This window comes from Heloderma suspectum, chromosome 12 (assembly GCF_057233095.1).
Source record: "Heloderma suspectum isolate Gila_16-S chromosome 12, 16-S_ref, whole genome shotgun sequence".
NCBI classification, from domain to species: domain Eukaryota; kingdom Metazoa; phylum Chordata; class Lepidosauria; order Squamata; family Helodermatidae; genus Heloderma; species Heloderma suspectum.
The window spans coordinates 6894938-6912244 of record NC_139469.1 but is presented as its reverse complement, the minus strand read 5'-3'; the positions used below and the strand labels follow the sequence as shown (position 1 = coordinate 6912244).

Here is a 17307-nt window from a genome sequence, read left to right as displayed (position 1 = left end):
AAAGAAAGAAACTGGTGTGTGAGAGAGATGGGGTGGTTGGTATACCACTGTCACAATGGACAACAAGCTTGCTTGCGACTGACTTCGCAGCTTGCTTTATATTGCCTAGACTTCTTGGTGGTCTGGCTGAGGGACTTTGTCAGGGTTGGGCCATAAGCAGCTGTCTGGAGCAAGTCGGAAGCCAGGAAGCAGAGGTGAGGATCAACGAGCAATCAGAGGGAGAGCCGGTAGGCAGGAGCAGAGAGTAAGGCTGGAGTCAGGATCACACCAGGAGTCAGGAACAAATAGCAAGACCAGAAACGCACGGCGCACCAGAAGTCAGGTAGACCTTGTTGCTTGAGTGAAGTTCCAGGGAGACAGGAAGGCTGCTGCCCTGTGCCAAGCCTCAAGGCATCTTTCTAGTGACACAGAGAAGACATTCTCTTGATAAATAGCTTTTATTATGCAAATCACAGCCAGATCCACAGTGCTCCAGGTTACAGACCTAATCAACATCCAGCAACACAGAGCAAAGTTCTCTAGTCAGCTTTGCACAATACTAATGATACAAGAAGTTCCCTTTCGTGAATGCACTATGCTAGGACAGGAACCTGCTGGGACCCAGGTTCCAGGCCCGCTATCAGGGAGGGACTTCCCCAGGGACCTCTTTGGAGGGGCCAACCTTTTAGACAGCCTCATTTCCTGAAGTTGCTCATCCCTCCTCACCCAAAATCTGATCCTTGGGTCCGTGACTCCCAGCTCCTCCCCCACCATAAGGTCTGGCATTTCCACAGTGGATGGAGAGGTTTCTACCTGGCTTTGATTAGCTGGCATCTGGAAAGTCTCATCTCTGCCACGGTCTTCTCCAGCCTTGGTAGCTCCCCCACCCTTTCGCCCTCTTCCCCATCTGACTCTGAATCCATTCCCACACCTCCTCCAGGTGCTTCTGCAGAGAAGTGGGGCCCAATTCTTACACCTTGTGATACTCCTTCCTGCCCGGGAGGAGCCAGTAGTTAGCCTGGGAGGAGTCAGTCTGGAAGATTCTTCGTTGAAAAGCTGCAGCAACGTGGTTCACCACACGGGTCAGCATTTCCTGACGCTGTTCTGTCAGTGTGTGCGAGATCTCAGGCCCATCTAGAAGTTAAATCGACTTAATGCTTATTTCTCCTGACTCAACCGCCGTCCAGACATATGAAGACTGGTGATTCCTCACTCATGCGTGGCATTCTGCACATGGCTATTACTTCACATTTCCATAAGTAAGCCATGGCATTGACAATAAGATCAATCAATCAATATTTCTTTTTGGTGCAGCAAGAAAATTGCCATACAGATATCAAAGCTGGTTCTTCTAATAGTGAACATGGTTGGTCCCAGGCTCAAATTAAACCCTCCCCTTTGTCCATGTGGCTGAAATCATTAATCCTTTCAGTTGTAAGGGATGAGATGGTTTGGTTTTTGATGGTGGAGATTGTGGTGGTGCTTTTTTTTTTTTTTTACTTCATCCATCTGGAAGCAAGTGTTCCCTGACGTTTTAAAAGCTTTGATGGATTTGTTTTTGCGCGCGTGCAAGCGTGTATGGTCCCCTAAAAATGCATGAATTTGAAAACTGAAGCCATGTGGTAAGGCTTAATTCCTGAATGAGTGGTGCAGGGCTTAACTTCATCTTGGAAGTCATGCTTTTAGTGTTTCACATAGAAGCTATTCTTCCTATCCATAGGTGTGTAGTGAACAGCTGACGATTCCCAATAGGGAAACATGGCACTACACAAGTTTAAAGCCACTATACCACTGTTAAGTGCTGAACAAGTCCTGATCTGGGGAAAAGAAGAGGGATTTAACTATTGCAATCTTACCAACCCAAACATTCTCTTACTGCCATCATAGAGAGGTCATAAAGAGGCTGCTCTGAGAACAGGCAGATGAGTGACAATAGACAACATCAGGGGCTAAGCAGAAATGTGTCCTTTTTACTCTTAGGGTTATTTCTGACCATGTGCTGACCCCAGGCTTTTGGAATCAGGTCTCATCCCCTTCATTATCCCAGGGTTCTCCTCCCACCCCAGTTTTAAATGAGAAATGGCTCTGATTTTGAAGAGAAGATCTCGCACATGCCCCTGAGAGAGGATTGTGTGTCTCACGTTTTGTTTCCTCATCAGCTTTGTTTCCTAGCCTGCCCTTTCTATGTGCAGACATTCCAGAAGAAGCTGGCAGTCTCTCTGCAAGGCAGCTCTGCCGTTTTTGGAGACAGCTGTGCATGGACAGTTAGCTCCTGACATTTAGAAAAATCTTAGAATCTAAAGCAAGAGGCAGAAACCAAAGGATTTTCCTGCTAAAAGGTCAAAGCTGGGTTTTAAAAAGATTTTTTTTAAAGGAAAGGATGTTTTAACATTGGTTTGTTGGTCTGTGATAAGATCTAAGCCTGCTAAAATGGAGATTAGAAAATGCAGACCAAGACAGGGCAATGGAAATGGCCAGCCGCTGAATGCTGTGAGGTGAGGAAGTGGATGAAGACAATGCAAGAAGGTTATCATTTTGAAAAGAGTAGAAATGTGGTATGATGTACCAAGTGATTCTTCTGTGCAAGCCCCATTGAATCTGCCTTTTTGATGCCATTCCAGCCAGCAGCCCCTGCCACATCCTGTGCTCATGAATTCCGCTGATGAATTATGTCTTGTGTGTTTATTCTGTCTTTCCTGGAGCCTCTGCCAATTGATGGAGGGTCAAACTACATGCTGCATTCGAACATAACATAGGAAGAGCTCCACTGGATCAGACCAAGGGTTCATCTAGTCCAGCATTCTGTTCACACAGTGGCCAACCAGCTGTTGACCAGGAACCCCCAGACAGGGCATGAGTGCAACAGCATCCTCCTGCCCATGTTCCCCAACAACTGCTGTACACAGGCATACCGCCTCAGATACTGGGGGTAGTACATAACCATCAGGACTAGTAGTCATTGACAGCCTTCTCATCCAGGAATTTATCCAACCCCCTTTTAAAGCCATCCAAATTGGTGGCCGTCACTACATGTCGTGGTAGCGAATTCCATACTTTAACTCTGCACTGTGTGAAGAAGCCCTTCCTTTTATCTGTCCTGAATCTGCCACTAATCAGCTTCATGGGATGACCATGTGTTCTAGTATTGTGAGAGAGGGGGAAAAAATCTCCCTACCCACATTCTCAACACCATGGATAATTTTGTGCACCTCTATCATGTCTCCCCTTACCCTCCTTTTTTCTAAGTTAAACAATCCTAGCTGTTGTAACCTTTTGTCCAGCCCCTTGATAATTTTAGTTGCCCTTTTCTGCACTTTTTCCACCTCTACATACCTTTTTTTAGGTGTGGCGACCAGAGGTGGACACAGTTTTCCAAGTGTGGTCACACCATAGATTTGTATAGGGGCAGTATGATACTGGCAGTTTTATTCTCAATTCCTTTTCTAATTATGCCTAACCAGGAGTTTGCCTTTTATTACAGCAGCCACACACTGGGTTGTCATTTTCATTGAGTTGTCCACCACAACTCCAAGATCTTTTTCTTGGTTGGTCACTGTCAGGGTGGAAACTGAGCCCATAGAGCCCCAGAGCAGTTCTGATTCTGAGGAGGAACAGCAATCCGTGGGAGAGGAGCTCGCTCATCTCTCACAAGCACAGCAGCTGGCAGAGTTTCCTCCTGCCAGCATTCCTGGGATAGATAGTGACCCTGACAGCGAGAGAGCACTGGAGGGGGGCTTGCTGGATGCTCGGCGCAGACGCAGGGAGCGACGACAGATGGAGGGCGCCGAAAGGAGGCATAGCACTCGTTTGGTGCTCAAACAATGGACATGTCTCGAGGACCCAAGGGAAAGAGGGAGGATCTCTCCCTAGCCCATAAGTTCAGGGTCTTCCTGCGGTTCTCCTTCAAATGGGAACCAACTGCCTTACCTGGCTTCTCCTTAGGCTAGTCTTCTATCTTTCCCCAGTGCTGTTCCTTGCTTTGTCACTAGTGATTAGTATCTGAAAGAGTCATAAAGGAATAAAGTCTTGGAAAGAATTCCTCATCATCTTTGTCCTGAGTTGGCTATTGGTGGGGACTGCAAGAGGCAGCTAGGGCGCTCCTGACAGTTACCGCCCTAAAGGTGGGTTTGAATCCCTGCTTGGCATTCCCTGTGTCTTTTTTTCCTTTATAAAAAGCTGCCCTGGGAGGAGCAGTAATTCAGATCAGGACTATACCATGGGGAAAGGTGTGGGGTTTTTTACCCTTCCCCATCTGCATACACCCCTTTTTCTCCACTGAAAATCATCCCCAGCTGCTATTTTCTGTAAACAGCTAATTTGAGGGGAAATTGCTTGGAGGGAGGTTTCACTGGCATGGAGAGAAAGGGTTAACTCCAGACAGTGTGGTCACCCCCACCCCACAGCTGCTTTTTATAAGGACAGTGATAAGGGGAATCCAAAGCATGTGATGCAAACATGCCTTTAATGTGACATTGACCCTGAACCCCAATGCTCAGAGTTTGTCAGTGGAGGGGAGGGGGGAAGGGAATGACCTGGTACACACGATCACTGCAGCCCACCATGGGTTATTGGCCATGGTGGGTTGCAGCACCCATGGGTGCCAAGTTGGTGATCCAAGCCCTCGCCACTGTGGCTTCTTATTACATGAGAACCTGGTGAGGGTGGGTTGTTGGGGTGGCAGAGTCCATGGGCTGTTTTAGGGTTGTGAGTGGCTTGTCAACCACCCCAACAACCCACCCTTGCTGGGTTCACACATAACGAGGAGCTACGGCACCCCCTAACCACGCCTCAAATATTCAAAGTGGCAAGCACCGTCACAATGAGAAGCCCCGTGGAGCAATTTACCCACAGTGGCTCCTTGTTACATGCGAACCAGGCTGATGTCACTCCATACAGTCTCTCCACACCTTAAGGAGAACTGAGCATCCATCTCTATTATCTGTGACTTGGATAAAGCTGGACCAATTCAAGTTCTGGAGGTTACATTTTAAAAATCTTAATGAGTGCACCTTTCCTTTCCTCCATAATCACTTACATGCTCTGGAGCCGTGTATGTTTCGTTCCAGAGGGACAACATTAATCCTCCTTTGTAGTCTGCATGTCGCCGCCTTACCTTTCCAGACACTTGCAGGGCCCTGCCAGTCAACTTGAGCAACTTCCAGACAAGGAGGTTTTGTCAGTTGATGCGTCGTTTGACACATGCCGGCATTGAGAGCGCGGCTGACTTCCCACTTGGCTTGTGTCAAGGAGGAGGGGTGAGCCTTGCTGCCAACTGCCAACTATGAAAGCTACTCGAACTTGTCACAAGAACTCAGCCTCACTATAGAGGAATGAAGGATCACAAATGGATGTTCCTCGTGGGTAAGCCTATGTGATGGTGGGATGAGCTAGGCCTGTGTATGCTTGATCCCAGACCAGTTGACTGATAAAGCTTTTGCTAGGCTGTACCTCTTGACATGGGGATGGAGAAGTTCATATCTAAATACTCTCTTGTGAAAAGAAGGAACAACCTCCTTGGGGATAGAATGCTAGCATATCAGGGAAAAGGCTAGATCACATGCTTCTCTGTGGCATGCTAGTTTTCTGTGTGCAGGGCTTCCCTCCTTGGGGTGGGGGGAGTGGACTTTGGCTGTGCTGGCTAGGGCCGCTGGGAGTTGTGGACCCAAACATCTGGAGGGCCACAAATTGCCCACCCCTGCTGTAGACAGGGCAGTGGGCCAGATGATACTTCAATCTGATCCATGTGGAGGGGAGGAAGAGTATATCTGCCCTCCCTTAGCCTCTCAGTATGCCGGCCCTGCCACTGACATCCCTGGATATTCATGCAAGGCTACAATGTTCAAATAATGCCTACATGGAGCCCCTCTCCTGGATTAAATAAACAAATTGGTCTGCAGCTGGTGGGTCTGGAGCCAATACAGGGTCACTGTCTGACCCAGTGGTGGGAAGCCAACCATCACACGAAGATATGGTAAAAAAAGAAGTGTGTCCCCAAATGGATGTTTGGGATGCAAGTGGGTCCCAGGTCTGAAAAGGATGAATACTGCACAAATCTCTGTCTGCCTGTATTGGACTTGATGTGCAGAGGCTGTATTCTAACCTCTCCCTGCCCCCAGCACCCCTTGCCATGCACATGTGGTGACACTGGAGAAAAATCCAGCATATAGGATGGGTGGGCAGGGAAGGCAAATTCTTATGCATTTATGAGCCCGATCAGGGTGATGTATCGTCCAGACCAGTACAGAGAAAGGAGAAGTCACTGGAAGGGATGAAGAGGAGTGAACTGGAGAGAGAGACAGAGACAGAGAGAGTTTATTCTGCAGCTAAGAAGAAATGGGCAGTTTGCTCCCTTCTCTTGGGCAGCCATTTTCCACAACTGAGCTTTTGCTCCCTCTTCAACCTTCATTTCCTCCATCCTTTGTTCCAGATGGTATGGAACAAAAGGAAAAGGCAATTAAGTTCCAAAGCAACTAGCTTACTTGAGGACTCTGCACTGACACTCAGCTGTATCTGGAGCACAAATCGCTGCCTTCCAAAAGGAATGGATATTAAAAAATATAAAGCCCTGAATAATTTACCAATTTCCAGTGTTAAAAGGAAGATTGATTATGTTTTTCTTCTCCCTGAGGATAGCTAATCTTGTCTCATGTAGGAAAGCAATTGTGCTAAAGGCGCCTTTCTCCAAGGGATGCTGGGATTCAGCACCACCGCAGATGACAAAATGAGAACCCCGCCTCATCCCGAGCCTAGCATGTGGGCAAAAAGCCAGTTCTGAGTTCATGACCAATGTGTTAGATGGAACACTGGCTAGAAGTATGGGTGGATTGGGGGAGAGAGCTGGACTCTTGTCTTGTGGGGCGGAAGGCGGGGCACAGTTCAGTGGTAGAGCACATGCTTAGCTTGCAGAAAATAACAGATGTGGTCCCCAGCATCTGCAGTAAAAGCTAGCATGGCTGGGCAAGACCCTCTGCCCCAAGGCTCCAGAGACCCTACTGCCCCCTAGAGTAGACAACAGTGAGCTTAAAGTACCAGTGGTCCGATTCTGTATGTGTGGCAGGGCTGGGCCCTGGGCTGCAGACTGGAGAGAGTCAAGAGCCTGGAACTGGGAGGCAGGACTGACAACCAATCAGGATATGAGGGAAAACCAGGAGACAGCACCGGAGAACAAGCCAGGAGTCAGAAGCAAGAGGAAGACAAGAACAGTGAGACATACCAGAGCTCAAGCAGATCTTGTTGCTTGAGCAAGGCTCAGCTGGAGAAGGAAGCTCTTCTTGTGTTTCTTCTTGGCCAGGAGGAGCCAGCATCCGGCCTGGCTGGGCCAGACCTAGAAGGGTTCTTCCTTGAGGGACTGCAGTTGCACAGCTCACCACATGGGGCAGTAGACAACCATTCCTGACAATAAGGTTCACAAGCTCCTCAGTGAGAAAAAGATGAACCCACAACAGCCCTCTTGACCAGGCATTAGTTGGGTATGGATGGATCTCCGCTTATCCGTTCCATCTGTGTTTGTGTTCCGTTTCTGTCATGGCCTACAAACGCTCTGTACATATGTTCACTAAATTATGTATAATAATTTGTAGTCATACGTTCGGTATTTATATGACTCTTGTAACATAATTTACATAATTTAACATAATTTTCATCTTAAAAAAGATGAACCCACAACAGCCCCCTTGACCAGGCATTAGTTGGGTATGGATGGATCTCTGCTTTTCCGTTCCATCTGTGTTTGTGTTCCATTTCTGTCATGGCCTACAAACGCTCTGTATGTATGTTCACTAAATTATGTATAATAATTTGTAGTCATACGTTCGGTATTTATATGACTCTTGTAACATAATTAACACAGCTTTATATGTACGCCTTTCCATCATGTTTTTTTTTTCCCCGTCTTTTCCTCTTCCCTCAACTGAATTTGGTTTCCCCCTGCCTGTCTTACCTCCTTTTTGGGGCATCAGCTTTTATTCTCTTGAATAATTTCCTGCACCCCCTGCTTGCTCTTCCCACCTTCCTGCCTCGCCAGTCAGGAAGCTGGCTTTCTCTACCGTTTTAATCCGATAGTTGCTGGTCTAGCCTAAGAACTGTAGATATAGTTTCTTTGCATATGCAAGCACATATTTTGTTGTTGTTGTTGTTGTTGTTCAGTCGTTCAGTCGTGTCCAACTCTTCGTGACCCCATGGACCATAGCACGCCAGGCCTTCCTGTCCTGCTCTCTCTCCCGGAGCATGCTCAAGTTCATATTCATATACATATGTGCAAATAATTACACTTACTGTTGTTAAGCTGTTATATGTAAATGTAGTTTGGAAAACTGCATCACAGGCGTTGAAGCAGCATGTAAACATGAAAAGACAGTCTAATCTGTATTGTGCGGTTTTATAAATCTTAAGAGAATTTCATGGACTGTGAATTCTTCAGGTATCCCTAGCAGTAGCTAGCAATAATGTTTATACCTATGTTGCAAAATCACTTTCAAAAGTTTCCCTCAGTTGGGTTCATATGGCTGCTTGAACAACTGTAAGCTCTTCACGTTATCAGGAATGTAGCACAATTTATCCTGTTTTGTATAATTCATTCAGGTTTTGCTTATCATTGGGAGACTCTTCTCCTCAACCACTAGAACAGGGGTGGGCAGGAAGTAGATCTCCAGATGTTTTGGACTTTGATTCCCAGCATTCCCAATCATTGGACATGTTGTCAAAGGGCTTCTGGGAGTAGAACTCCAAAACATCTGGAGATCTACTTTCTTCCCACCACTGCCCTTGAAGGCCTATCCCTGCAGCTTTTGAGGTTTCAATATTCATCACTCACGTCCTTTCCATGGACTTTTGAGTCTATTTTCATTAACACGAGGGTTAGAAAACTGCTTTTTTTAAAAAGGGTTGAATACCACATTCAGTGCATATATATATATATAATTAAAGTGGGAGTGAAAACACCTCCCCCAGATTTGCCACCCTATTTACAAACAGCAAATGAGTGGCAATTTCAGGGGGCACAAAATCATTTGGAGATTTGAGGAAGGGTGGGCCTACCACAGCCATGGGTTCCTTTTTAAAAAATAAATAAAGGTGCAATGCTATGCATGCTTAGACAGAAAGAAGTCCAGCAACTCCCAGCGTGCTGGCTGGGGAATGCTGGGAATTGTAAGACCTATTTCTGTCTAAACATGCATAGGCTTGTGCCCTAAATCTGTTTTAGCTCCAGTGCCACAGAGAGTGTAACTGGAATTCTTCTCAGTGGCCATTGACTAGTGGACCATCCCCCCCCCCCCCACGAACACTCCAGAACTAACATTCTGAGCTTTAAAAAAAGGTGGTGCTAAAAAGAGATGCATTTCTGCTTGGAATGTAGAGCAGAAACGGGGTTATATGGGGGGGGGGAATGGAAAACATCCCTCCGCACCACAAACCTGAAATAGTCCCCATTTCGGGGTGGAGTGGGGGGATTGACAACCTTCCCCGCATGCGCGCACACTCAGTTTCAAGCTGAACCTTCTCACATGAGAACATTCTGCTCAGCTCTGCCTTTTCTCTGCCTCTGTGAAGTCACAGCCAGACTTCTCTGTCCCTTCAAGTTGGCCCAAAAGTGTTGGGGACCCCTGACCGCTGCTCAGGGGTCAGGGTTACTGTTTTGGAAGTCCTCTGTTTGCTGGGCAAATTCCCACTTGCACAGCCTTCCTGCATTCCAGCACGATGGATGGCGTTGGGTCCCAGGATCAGTGCAAATGGAGAAGTTGTCTCCTCAGACTGGTGCTTGAACCTTTAACCACTGGTTTTTATGTTCTGTAGTTTCAGCGGAGCCCAAGCTCAGCCTGTTCTTTTTTCATGCAGGTCTTAAATGCGTGAAGCAGCTCTGTGGTTCCTTTTGAACAGATGTCTTCCCTGATAAAACCCCTCATCAAAAATGACTTGAGTGTACATTGCCGCTGAGCTGTTTAGAAATCTAATGGAAGTGGTGAGGGTTGAATTATCAGATCTTCCCCCAAAAAAGGAAAAAGAAAGAAGAATTGGGAAGGAGGGGGGCTGAAGGGTTCAGGCCATCAATCTTTCATGGGACAGGGGATAGAGCTGTTTGTATATTTCTATCCCACTGAGACTGGTTTTATTGATAGATTACCTTCTGTGGCGCTCCTTTTACTGCACACGTTAACTCAACAGCCCCTTTCAACTTTGTTTTCAAAACGTTCCCAACATTCTTCCCATCGCTCGGTAATTCATTATTCATCTGAGGCTCGCGCAGGGGGTATTGTTCAGAGATTTTGGAAATGCAGAATCTTAATAATGGCCCGGTTAAATTGTGTGTTGAACACCTGCCCAGCAGTCGATAACGTTACCTTGATTAGAATAGGATATGCTGGAAGAGTCTCTGTAGCAAGGGTGCTGGCATGTGCTGGCATCCTGGGAGAACACGGGCAGGCATAAACTAACCATCGCTCTTCCCTTCTCCCTTCCCTGCACCTACATTTGTCTCCCTACAGGCCTCCAGATCCTCTGGTGCAAAGATGCAGTTGCTGGAAACCGAATTTTCACAGTCAGTCCATGAGCTGATTGACCTCCACCTCCACCGCCAAGACAGCATCCCTGCCTTCCTCAGCGCCGTCACTCTCGACCTCTTCAGCCGCCAGACCGTGACTTAGCCCAACTTCTGCGGCTGTTTTCAGCCTCTGCTCTTTGTTTTATGAGTTTCGGCTGTTCAGCTGTTTAGAATGTCATTAATCAATCAATCAATAAATACATATCACTAACAGAGTCCCTAGTGCTTTTCGAGTGGCCGAGGCTCTTGTTGGATCCCTGGGGCCAGTGATAGCTAGGTAGTAGGATTAAAAAAAGGGGGGGTGACCTGCTGGCTATTAAAGACAAAAAACAAGGACAATCCCCCCGCCCCCCGCAGGCTTTCTAGCAGAGCTTGAGATTTATTGAAGTCCCAGGATCCTCTAAGAGCATTGCCCTATTAGAAACACCTTAGACAGACAGAGAGAGTAGGGCAGGGGTGGACAACGTCTGGCCCTCCAGATGTTTTGGCCTACACCTCCCATCAGCCTTAGCCAGCATAGCCAATGGTGAGGGGAGTTTTGGCAAAAACATCTGGAGAACCCCTGGAGTAGGGAGGCAGATGACTTCTTAGGTTCCATCCAAAGATACAAGTTGATCCTATGACAAAGGTCATGATTCTCTCATTGCCGCCCAACTTGTGATCAGGCAAAGGACAAACACAGTATGTTTCCTGTGATCCTTCAGGACTTTTTATATCCGGGTCCTTCCTGCCCTGCCCCCTTTTTTTGTCCTGCTCTGATGCCACTTCAGTGTTTTCCTTTGGCCATGGCTTCTCAGGTTGCACCTGAAATCCAAGGCCCAGAGGTGGTTGTACTGTTTCTGCCGGGCAGCTGGCCCATGGTAGGAGATTGGGATTTGCACCTTAACCTGGGCATGACAAGAACTCCGCACCTTTTGTTCATTACTTTTCCGTCCATTTGGAAGGGGCTATGGCAGGATTTGTTTTTCACATTCGAAATTGTCTGCCGTGTCAAGATGGTTCAGGGGATTTTGCAAATGCGGCGTCACTCGCGCCTTGATGCTGTGCGCACCTTCATTTCCAGGGAGTCGCAGCTTCTCTTCCACAGCATTGCAGCTCACAGTACGATAATGGATGATGGATGGTTGTGCTCAGACTGATATTACCACACCAAGAGAAGGGCGTCTTCCTCCCCAGCACACAGCAAGACCATCATTTTTCGAGAGGCATCTTATTAGGGGCAGAAACGGAGCAAACCTGTCCTGTTATTCTGTCGCACGCTCTGTTGACTGCCCTGCTTGGAAATGCAAAGCAAAACAAAACATAGTGGTCTGCAATATAGCCTGAGCATCAGTAATGGGTTGATTATTCATTAATTAATTTATTTGTTTAAAGCATTCCCATAAAGCATTCAATTTTTTTAAAAAAAATATAAATAAAAGATAAACCAGCATGTTTTATAATAAGGGCAGTGCTAAAAACAATCACAGCAGAAATTGAAAATATATCAAGTTAGTTGCCTTGTTTGCAGGGCCATAGGTGGGCATCCCCCTATCTGGAACTGGATCCCAGGGAGAAAGACCACATAGGCTTTCTAGGATCTTCCAGTGATGGTATTCCATCCCACACAGGGCTGCAATGCTGACGACCAAGCAAGTACATTGGAGACTTGGGCTATGGCAGACAGTCTCTAATTCCTTGGTGGAATAGCAGAGGATGGGAGCCCTCTCTGTGGTAGCGGGGGAATCCATGCACCCAGATATGATTCAGTGGATCAAAACCACCGTTAGATGACCACCTGTCCCAGAGACTCAAGAGCCTACTCTTCACATAGGAGGATATTCCGCCATTCCAGACTGAAGGTCCGTAAGGGTCTCACAACGCACCTTTCAAGCCCCAGGGGCAGGGTCCCTCAGAATCCTCACTCTGAAGACCATCTTCCTGGTAATAGTGACATCAGCAAAGAGGGTTTTAGAACTGGTGGGCTTCCCTCTAAAGAACTGTGCATTTTTCACCAGGGCTACATGTTCTTGCACCCAGAGCCAGCCTTTATCCTGACGGTTAACATAGCCTTCCTTAGGGACCAGGAACTGATCCTGTCTTTCTTCTGTGCAAGTCACTCCACTGCCCTGGACAGGTGTAGACCAATTAAAGTTGACATAAGTAGGTCTACATCTCGTAGACAACACAGTGCCCTATTTGAATCCTTCAAGAAGTTAGCTGTAGGCGCCTTTCTTGCCTGTGGACCAAGCCAGTGCATTGCATTGGCATACACTTCTAGCAACCTTTTGGCCCTGAAGGGATTGTAGTTTGCTCAATTTGGGATGGGGGACTTAGCAATCCTTTGGGAAAGGGCACCCCTGAATCTGTAGAGCAGCCTCCAGTTCTTGGCTCACACCATCACTAGGTAACACAAGATCAACACTGTTGCTTCCTCTGAGGGCATCTTCATCAGGAGGGTCCTCTAGAGAGTGCTGTACCCCTAAGGAGAGCTGGCATTGAGAGGTTGTTTGGCATTCAATCCCACCAGTGGGTGCACTGCTCTTTAACATCCCCCAACTGGCTGGTCTCCTCCCTCAGGGAGAGAATAGGAAATGCTGTACTCACCAATGAATGTTTGTACTTCTCAGGGTCACCTTTGGATCCAGTCCTCCAGTGGAGGTGGGGGATGTACTCATAATTAAGCTAATTATTTCAGGTTCCTAGGGTTCCAGTAAAACAAACAGAGAAACCCAAAGCTGGGGTTACATGTCCCTAATGTAGCTGGTCATTTTCCATCACTATCCAACAGGGGTCCTGGTGTCCTCTGCCGTGCTCCAGAAGAGTTTACCTTCTCTTTTCTGTTCTCCTTCCTTTTGTTTCTGTTCTTCTACTTTTGGTCCTGGACCTCTTTATCGGAATGAAGCATCTGGGGGTTGTGGGGGAGGCCCTGCTTCCCCTGGAAACCACTACAAGAGCCCCCAGAGGAGGGGCCTACCCCAAAACTCCTTTCCTCGAGAAGAACAGAAATCTGTTAAGTACAGGATTTCTGTGTCCGGTTCAAAGCCCGTGGCTGCTGCTGTTGGCTGATGAATTAGCTTTGAGCAAATGTTCTTCTCTCAGAAAGTACTGCCCTTTAACAGAAGGTCACTCTTGGAAACAATGACTGGGCTACTTTTTCTATGAAAAAGAAAGAAAAAGAGAGAGAGAGAGAGAGAGAGAAAGAAAGAAAGAAAGAAAGAGAAAGAAAGGGGCTGCTCTACCATCCTCTTCTCAAAAACTGGCTCAAAGATCAGTGGCCATAGAGTGGCCACCATCACAGCTCTGGGGAGCCATTGTAGCTATTTGTCTGGAACAAGAGCCAACAGCAGAAGTTTCCTCTCTCTCTCTCTCTCTCTCTGTCTCTGGGCTGCTTTGAGTCTTGGTGTGAAGATGGATTGCCTGGCATTCCATGCCAGGGGAACACTTCCTGATTCATATGCACGATGTGGCACCAAGAGCCGCCTTCATCAGTCATGGAGAAAATGAATCATGACGTCAGCCACTCACGGCTCCTCGACCGACACAATGGCAGAGCTGCAGCTGCCTCTGAAAGAATCGTTCCGCCGGCTTCTTACAGGAGAAATGAAGTAATTAATAAATTTGCAATAAACCCGCTATCTTAACTAAACAGAGGTGGAGGGGTGGGAGCAGGTGAAAGCCAAGTTGGAAATTGACAGAGCCTCCTACCATCAGGCTGTGGATTCCCAAAAGTTGAATTGATGATCAACTGGATAAAAGAAATGGAAGAAGATAACTTTTCAGCTTAGGAGCACACATGTCATCGACCCGCTTCTCAATGATTTCTTCAAATGAGATCAACTTTTCATTGGCTCTTTGGCTACATTGTTGATGACATCATGATGCACCCATCTGCCCTGATCCAGTGGCCCGAGTGACGCAGAGCCTGTGTGAACACTGAAGCCCTGTGGAGTTCTGTGTTGCACCCTATGTTGCACCCATTGCAGTAGAAGAGGCAACTGCTGCCTTCATCTAACGTGTCGATCGTTAAGATTAGAGAGCTACCTTTTCAGTGGCTTACAGAAAACTCACTGTTGCAATATGTAGGACTTGAGGGGAGAACACCTCTAGTTTACTATTTCTGGGCCAACTCAAAGAAAGGACAGACAGACACACATTCCAGCTGTGAAATGTTCTTTCCCCGGAGCTGAGCTAAAGTTAAGATGGACAGTAAGGATGTAAGAACCTCCCTGCTGTGCTGGATCAGACCAAAAGTGCTGCGAGTGCAGCATGCTGCTTCCCACAGTGGTTAACCACAGACCTCCCAAGGAACCCACGATCAGGACATGACGCCAATAGCACTATCCTGCTCTTGCTCCCCAACAACTGACTTTAAGAGGTATACTGTCCCTGAACATGGAGGTTTCACCTCTTGTGGCACTGAAACCCAGAAAGATACCTTGTGCGATGAAGTGTTTTCTTTCATCTGCCCTGAATCTGCTGCCCATGAATTTCCTTGGAGGTTTCGACTTCTAGTAGTGTTGAAGAGGGAGAAAAAGCTTTCTTCTTCCACTTTCCTCAATACCATGTGCAATTTTTATAAACCGTCTTCTGGAAGCAGTGCAAGCAAGCAAAAATGATAAATGTGGAATGTTTTATAAATATAAGAATGTTAGAACTGCCTTGCTGGATCTGACTGAGGACCAGTCTAGTCTAGCATTCTGCTCCCAGCAATGGCCAACTTGGTACCTCTGGGAGCTTACAAGCAGGGCAAGAACAGAATGGCTTCTCCCTGTTGTTTGGCCCCAGCTCCTGATGCAGGTATACTGCCTTTGAGCATGGAGGTTCCATCTATTATCAGGGCTCGTAGCCACCAAGAGAGACCTCTTCTCCATGGGTTTCTCTAATCCGGCATACCAACAGCGAACTCATTCTCTGAGTGTGGATTCTTATGTAGCCAAAACGGCGCCACCTGTGCAGAAGAGGGAAGCATCAATAGGCTATGGGGAACCCTACAATTTGCAGAACTAGAAAAAGAAAATCTTTAGAAAGAAAAAAAAATCCCAATGGAAGGAGACACCCCACCCCCAATGGCCAGCATGATGGCTGGCCGTGGGGGGACGGGGACAGACTGGTGATGATGGAATGGAGTCTCTTACAAGAGGGCATGGCTAGCTGGAAGCACTTCATGCTGCCCCATTTTGTTGCAGGTCCCACCTGTCCATTTAAAATGCCACCTTAGCCAGATGCCATCCCCACCTCCACTGAAAGGCTAGAGTGTCACAGAGAGGGAGATGGGAAAATTGCCGTTATTGCCGTTACTGTCAGGCTTAGATTTACTGAGTTTGGGGCAGGTTGAGCTGAACTCTCTGCGACAGACCCTGTCAGCGTGAAACTGTGGGGATAAGGTAATAGCAAGTTGATCGTTAGGACTGTCATACGTATATTGGATGCCTCGATCTCCAGTGTAGAGATTCAGTTCATTTCTTGCACTGTGACAGGCTTCAGACATACTGGTGGAGAGAAGTATCTTTATTTCTGCTTTTTTGTCACACACACACACACACACACCCCGTTTTGACTCTGGGTATTTGAGAGAGAGTGTCGTATTCTGTGTTTCTGCTTGGAATGCTCTTGAAATGGCCCTTTGCAAAGGGGGTGGAGAGGGCCAAGAAGCAATAGCTTCATTTTCAGATGACAGGAGAGGAGGCGAGAGCTTCTCTTTTATCCTGTCTTGCAGATTTCTTTTGGTCCTAGAGGAAGGGGGTGGGGGCGGGAGGGGCCGGATTACAGAAAGTCTTTAATTCCAGTTTGTTTGGTCCTTTCATCTCTTCTCAGGGTCAAGACAGGAAAAACCTTAGTCCGACGCAGCTTCCATCTTCCTGTACATATAGGAAGAAGCCTGCCTTTGCAGCCCGTCTGCTGCCTGGACGCGGCTAAGAGTCACGCTTTGGCTACAGAAGTAAATATGTTCAGATACGAGGTTATTGCTGATTTTCGAAGGCAAGCCATGACTTGGCTTCAGAGGCAGAGCGGCCCCAGGAAACCTTGGCTGATCCTCAGGTTGGGGGCTGGGGCCACAGATTAATATAATCTCCCTGGAATCCATGGTGGAGGACAGGGGGTTTCACAGCAGCAGAGCTGAGTTCTAGAAAGAACCGTCAGCCCCAAAGAAGGTCCAGGCGTGGGCTGCAGAAAGCAGAACAGAAGGTGGTAGGTTCAAGTCGCTCCTGCTGGGTTTTCTAAAGGGTTTGGGAACAACGAGCGTTTTACGAACCGAGCCAGAATGCAATTGGCTTGTGAATAAGCATGGCCCATTCTGAGCTGCTGAATGGCCTCTTTCCCAAAGCTTACCCTCCAGCAGCAGTAAATGAGGTGGAGGACGGCTTCTAATGAAGGCTCCAACCAAGTACCAAAATGAAGCTCGCCACTTAGGAAGGAGCCGCTGCTGCTGCTGCTTTGGGAGGTCATCATGACTGTGGAGGCAAGCAGGCGCTGACGGGGCAAGTCTCCAGCTGGGAGGGAAGCAGGAAGCTATGCTAGCAGTCGGATTGAGGCGCTGGACTAGATTCATGATCTTTGTGGGGCCAGGTGGGCCCTTTTTTGTCTCGCCTGAACTGCAGGAGCATAGGAAGCGGCTGCATGCTGAGTCAGACCGTTGCTTCATCTGACTCGATACTGTCTGCAGCCCCTAGCAGTGGCTCTCCAGGGTGCAGGCAAGGTTCTTTTGTACCTGTACCTGGTGGTGCCAGGGGTTGAATTGGGACCTTCTGGCTGCATGCAAGCTGTGTGCTCTGCCGCTGAGCTCCAGCCTGTCCCCTGCTTGCTGTGTT

The 17307-nt window shown here is 47.6% G+C and overlaps 1 protein-coding gene across 7 annotated transcripts in view; it reads left to right on the top strand.

Moving 5' to 3' along the window:
- Positions 1–16119, top strand: part of MAD1L1 (mitotic arrest deficient 1 like 1) — a 635972-nt gene extending 619853 nt beyond the window's left edge. For 3 of the 7 annotated variants that reach the window (XR_014785506.1, XM_084818232.1, XM_084818233.1), the window contains one exon: positions 10461–16119. Coding sequence is in view for 4 of the 7 variants with exons in the window: in XM_084818232.1 (XP_084674358.1) it covers positions 10461–10619 (159 nt within the window). In the remaining 3 variants the exon portion in view is untranslated. The remainder of the gene's footprint in view (positions 1–10460) is intronic. The other 4 variants (XR_014785505.1, XM_084818230.1, XM_084818231.1 and 1 more) reach the window with 2 other exon arrangements.
- The last annotated feature ends 1188 nt before the right edge of the window (positions 16120–17307 follow it).